The sequence below is a fragment of the Syzygium oleosum genome, unplaced genomic scaffold, assembly GCF_021117445.2.
Source record: "Syzygium oleosum isolate NSW1041296 unplaced genomic scaffold, Sole_v2.1 Sole_v2.03, whole genome shotgun sequence".
Lineage (NCBI taxonomy): Eukaryota > Viridiplantae > Streptophyta > Magnoliopsida > Myrtales > Myrtaceae > Syzygium > Syzygium oleosum.
The window spans coordinates 13554155-13560359 of record NW_026607487.1 but is presented as its reverse complement, the minus strand read 5'-3'; the positions used below and the strand labels follow the sequence as shown (position 1 = coordinate 13560359).

Genomic DNA, 6205 nt, shown 5'->3' with positions numbered 1-6205 from the left:
ACCCTCCCCTCCCCTTCCCCTTCCCCTACAAAGTCTCGTAGCAAGAAGAACACGTCTCATTCGCTCCTCTTTGCCTTCCTAGTCACTCCCCCCCACCCCCGAAAAGCCAGTCGTCCTTTTTCTTTTATTTTCCTCCTGCACTTTCCATGCACCCTTCATAACGTCACCCTATGCAAGGTCCGATCCTCACACCCTTTTAGTCTCTCTCTCTCTCTCTCTCTCTCTCTCTCTCTTTCTCTCTTGATCGGATCACGAGATTTTCCAGGCAAATTCTCTTCGATGGCTAAGTTGGGCCTCGTGTTGGTCCTGGTCCTGGCCACCGCGATCCCGATCAGGGGACTTAACTCGCGGAACCTGGACGACACCTCCGCCCCCGGATCGGACAAGTGCGGCTCCTGCAGTCAGTCGCCTCCTCCGCCGCCGTTGCCGCCGCCGCCCGCCCCTTACCCACCGCCGCCGCCCGCCCCTTGCCCGCCGCCCCCGCGGCCACCCCCGTCCCCCCACAAGAAGCCACCGTGCTGCCCCGTGCTGCCACCGCCGCCGCCGCCGTCCTCCTACATATACATCACCGGCCCGCCGGGGAGCTTGTACCCCATCGACCAGAGTTTTAACGGCGCAGGTCAGAGCTCCACCGCCGGCATGCCGCTCCTGGTGGGATTGGGGCTGCTGGGTCTTCTGGCGCTTTGGTGAACCAAATAGGATGGGTCTTGTTTCTATCTTATTAACTCTTTCTTTTCCCGATCTTAAGGACTATAGAAGATCAAGCGCAAGCCATAAGGTGGGCCGAAATACTTCTAGGGACAACGTGGTATGGTTCAGTAGATGCGTTCGAGGACGGCAGGCGATCTGACGAAGAAAATTTTTATACTTTTTAAGGGGAAGTGAGTACACAAAATCTGGGACATATGCTTCTTTTAACCTTTTCGGATTTTCTGTTCATTCTTCTTCTTCTTCTCCTTCTTCTTCCTCCTCTTGTCGTGTTCTCTCCTTGTACTTGCTCCGTCTTCCAATTGTTCAATAATTCGATCATTCGGATACATATCTCTATATAAATCAAGAAACATGATTTCGTCAAAATCGAATTCTCTTCGACACAGTTCGGTGAATCTTTACCATCTTTCCAGGGCACGCTGTATGATTCTGGTTGTTATGCCCCCAAGCTCTGTTTCTTGGTCGGCGCCTATGGTTTACTTACTTAATTTCCATGTGATGCTTGGTTTATCTTTTGAATTTTGTTCGTTTAAAATGATTTGGGTCGTCGAGAAGCTTGCGTTTCCACTCACGTCTCGATTTGAATGCGTTGTTTTCAGTGGAGCCCCACCGTTAGTTGGTTGATGTCCTTTGATCGAGCAATTTCATGTCTACTAGCGGCTGGCACTATCAACGCTATTCATATTATAATTTAAGTCGGTCTTAGTTTTTTTTCGGATGCAACCGAATATTTATGGAGGACGGCCCACTCATAATACTACAAAAAAAAAAAGAATTTATAATTTGCATGAGGACGTTTCGCTCGAGTGAATGATTCCCTTTTATCGTATGGGTTGAGTAGTTTGCAATTCTAATTTGAATGCGTCTTTCAATCGGTCAAGTAGGTTCGAGCTCAATTCGAGTTTTCTTAGCTCTAAAGAGGCGACTACTTACTATGAGAAAAAATAGAGGTCTGAAAAACATCGACAAAACGGTTCATCAAAATTCCAAAAATAAAATCAATCGCCGCACACGGAATCTCAAGATTTCCTTTTTCAAATATTAAGCCACCGACGGATCAATGCGCCGTTACTGTCACAGCGGTCATGTAAAAAAAAAAAGCGGCAAATTAATTCGATAGACGTATAATCGCGTCACACAACTAAAATAAACGATTCATGACGTTTTTTTAAACGACGTCATAATCTCAAGAGTTCCGGAAAAAACCCAGATATATTAAGAAAACCTCGAAACCGAACGAAACCGAGCTGGATATGCACCTCGAGCATTATAATCAAAACCCAAAAATCGAGAGGCCCACCACAGCATTGTTCCATTCCAACCATATGCAAAAGATACGTGCACCTTGAAAAAGAGCCAAATTTCATATCACTTTGTCCTTTTCCTTCCTCCTCCTTTTCTTCAATCTAACCTTTAGAGAATATGAAAAAGAGAGAGCAGCTTTAGGATACCCAAATGCGCAAAAAGATTTGAAGAAGCACAACACGCCACATGGTATCCGCGAAGCAGCAACCGGAGCAGGTGGGAGTGGGGGGAAGCGAAACGGGGAAGGGGAAAGTTTTACCAGCCGTCCGATCCGATTCGAATGTGTCAGAGGCAAAGTACTTTGACTCGTGTACATACGTGTCAGGCTCGGATGATCACTTGGTGCTGTACACGAAATCAACCTTGGTTTCACCAAAACATGCCGTTTGAATTGGCTACGCGTGGTGGGTGCCTGGTGGGGGCCAATTTCTACTGGACCAGAGAGGATAGGTTCTTTGGTCGATTCCCGTGGCTCTTTTGTCTTGGCTCTCTTCATGCGATGCGACGCCGTAGTGGCGCTCGTCTTGGTTCCTTGGTTGGTGGGTCCCGCCTGCGGCTTCTGGTTTGCGCTGTACGCCTTTCTTACATGTATTATTCTACTTTGTCGTATCCTGTGCTTTTTGGACGAATACTTTATGGGAGGAAGTGGGTTCCGGGGAAGATGTTGGAGGAATGAAGGTGAATTAGGAGGTCTGGTTAGTAGGGCATTAATCTTGGTCAATGGTTGCAACTGTTGAGTATTTATTAGATTGTTGGGAGTTGTTTGGTGCATCTTCATGTATTGTCTTTCCTTTTATACTTTGGGAAAAGTATAAAAAGAGCGCTAAACCTATTATATTGATACTAATTCACTCTCAAATATTTTAATTAGACCAATTTGATCATAAATATTTTTATATTGGTACCAAATCAGTTCATCCGGTCAATTTAGGTTGAAAATTGCTGACATGGATGCCGGCCATCCTACGTGGCACGGCTGGCGCTGACGTAGACATTTTTTTTCTCTCTCTTTTCCTTCTCTCTCTCTCTTTTTTTTTCCTTTCCTTCTCTTTTTCTTTTCTCCTTCCCTCAGCCAGTTGCCAACCTCCGTGACGGCCGGCCGATGGAGGTCGCCGCCCGCCAGCGAGGGTGAGAGCTGTGACGCCCTTGATGGCCTCTGGCGATGGTGAGAGGCCGTCCCGACCTTCACCAGCCTCTAACGAGGGCTAGGCAAGGGCCCCCTCGCTTGATCTGGCAAAGGGCGACCCCGCACAGCCCTCGCCAACCCTCAACAAAGGCTAGCGAGGGCATCTCGGCCCTCGCCCTTGCCCTCGCCAGCAGCTAGTGACCTCCGCCGGCCGTCACAAAGGCTGATGACCGATAGAGGGAAGGAAAAAAGAGAAAGGAAAAAAAAAGAAAAAAAAAGAGAAGGAAAAGGAATGAAAAGGGAAAAGATTAATAATAAAAATTTGAATTTTTTGAAATTTATATAAAAATGTCCACTTCAGCATCCATTGTGTCACGTAGGACGGTCAATGTCCACATCAGCGATTTCTGACATAAATTAACCGAATGGACTGAATTGGTACCAATAGGAAAAGGTTTAGGACTAAATTGGTCTAATTGAAAAGTTTATGACTAAATTGATACCATTGCAATAGATTTAAGACTTTTTTTTATACTTTTCCTTTAAACTTTTTCTAATAGATTCAAGATTAATCTCTTTGTTTCCTCTTGAGTTTTACATAATTAACGATGGTACCAAAGCAGCACGTCTTCATCGTTTGCCGTCCATCACGCGCCATCTCTTCACACCCCCCCTCCCTCCTTCCTTCGTCCCACTTGCAAGCTCCACCAGACTCTTGTAGTCTTCATCATCCTGTTAGGATGCCTTCTTCTCGATATAGGAAGAAGACTTGCGTTACGTTGGGCGAAGGCTTATTTGATGCACGTAAATAGAACAGTAACCCCATATGTAAATACATTTTATTTCAGCACGTCGATCATTTTCTTTGTTTATTTCCGTACTTGATTTTCAATGAGCCATAATGGCCATGCCCGATGCCATCCCAAATTTCCATTCCTCGACTAATAATAAGTAATGCATACAGCTGCTCGGACAGTCGAATATAAAATGCATTAGAGTAGTGCTGAAATTTCGTCTTAGATGGCTAGTGTTTGAAATTAATTTCACATCATCTTCAATCAAATTGACCAGCTAAAGTTCATATACCATACAAACATACCTAGAAGAAGACCAGAAAAGTCTTCTTTGTGCTTCTTTTTTTTTCGCCTTTTCCTGACTTTATCAGAACATATATTTATATATATACATATATGTACACATTGGCTAAAAAGGATGGAACTACGAGCATCTCCATTGATTTCTTTATTTTTGTCGTTTGACAGCACTAGAATGCAACAGCCTGTAAAATTGGAGCGGAAAGCAGAAATCGAGAAAGCTCTTATAAAGGCGAAAAGATAAAATAATCTAGAAAGCGATATTGTGCTCAAAGGCAACTTTTTTGTAGCATTAAGTGGACAAGAAAGTCTTGAAAAAGATTCAAGATGCTTCAAGAAAAGTGAGGTTTTCGGTGTTCAAACTAATCGAGATGACGTGCTTAACTCGACCGATGGTCGTCATTTAGATGGTCAAACGGTGAAAATCTCCCCTATTAGAGAGAGAACTCATAAAGATAAGGTGAACTAAACAGCTTTTAAAATCCAAGCCTTTCGATTTTCATATTTTATATAATTGCAAGCTGCAAAAATTACCCTATAACTTGACATTAAAGCATTAATTTGGCGGGTGAACCTCTTAGGGGGCTTTTCTTGTATTTTTTGTGTTCGGTTAATATACAACCTCACCAAAGAAATGGAGCTTTTGCTCCTACGAAGGCCTCTGCGGCTTGTCCCCATTCCGTGAATGCAGTCTTTACAGATGCGTTTTTTATTTTAACGTATCGGTACACGTATGTTCCATACCTTTAATATTTTCTGTATCTTTGTCTTCCTCGAAGAGAGCATACCCTCTGGAAAATTTCACATCACAAAAAATCCTGAGATACGAGAAGAAGTCTTTCAAGGAGTTGCTTAAGTCACAGAAAATCCACAAAAAAAGGACACGACGATTTATATGGGCAACGCTGCTTTTTTGGTTGAACCAATGAGGCGGCAACACGCAGCCATCTTTCGTTTTCGCTCAAACCTCATTGAAATTTCCAGCTGGGGGCGCGCCTTTTTTGCAGTTTTTCTTTACTTCTGTTGCGTGAGGAACACGTTTTCTCCATGGGATCGAGAGTCGATACTTCCAAAGTCAGCAAAGGAGTTCGTGCAACCTTTCTCTCAGTTTTCCTCCACTTGTTCCCCCTCCATCATGTTCCACCCTCGCATCATCATCATCATCATCCACGTGGGGCTTTGCCAAATCTCAGAACCTTTGGGAATCATTCCATTCCATCTCGTCAATCCATCCCGTCGTTTTGGCAACATCGAAAAATGGGAAGATCGGTGGTATTTGGATTACTGATTGAACCTGTGTATATCGTGCGTCCGTTGCGGACATGTATGTTCCTCAATGATTTTGGGCACGGGTCTCGTTTTCATTGGCGGGCGGAGACTTTCTTAGTTAGGTGTTGGACATAATTGGCCACCAGACATGACCTAAAGAAGCAGCAGTTGCAGATGCAGGTGCATGCACATGCGACCCAAGAACCAGAGATGACAGCGCGTTTTCTGTATGGAGGAAGAGGATAGCAATTAGTCGGTGTTGGTTTGAAAAATCAAGGGCCGTTGGGGAAAAAATGTGGTGAGAGATTAGTGGTCAAAGTAGTAGAAAAGAAGGGCAGAGAACATAAGTAATCGAGAAGACGTTAATCAAGCCGATCATCATAGTCAAAGAAAACCTTCCCCGCATTTGGTTGTTGGGGGAATAATTGGAAATTTGATGTTAAGTGACAACCTTTGGTGACCAATTACCCGCTATGCATGTTTCCCCTGTTTTTTTCTCTCCCCACGACAAGACCTTAGTGAAGATAATGTTTGGGACTAGCTAACTATGTTCTTGAGAGTTTAAGCAACGAAGATGGAAGACCCTATTCGCCATGAGGGTCCACCAAACCTTCCCCTCGATAGACCGCGTTTATGTGACGTCGTCTAGATATGAGATTATTTGAACTCGATATATGGTGCGGAGTTCTGGACTTGGCTT

General features: G+C 44.3%; 1 protein-coding gene across 1 annotated transcript; it reads left to right on the top strand.

The window, feature by feature from the left end:
• LOC130137543 (sulfated surface glycoprotein 185-like) lies at window positions 1–1096 on the top strand. The gene has a single exon (XM_056309102.1). It carries the CDS (start codon window positions 280–282, stop codon window positions 688–690), a length of 411 nt encoding a protein of 136 aa, XP_056165077.1. The 5' UTR covers window positions 1–279; the 3' UTR covers window positions 691–1096.
• The last annotated feature ends 5109 nt before the right edge of the window (window positions 1097–6205 follow it).

What these genes read in the sequence shown, in the direction of transcription:
- LOC130137543 (XM_056309102.1), top strand. Translation starts at nt 280, where the DNA reads ATGGCTAAGTTGGGCCTCGTGTTGGTCCTGGTCCTGGCCACCGCGATC.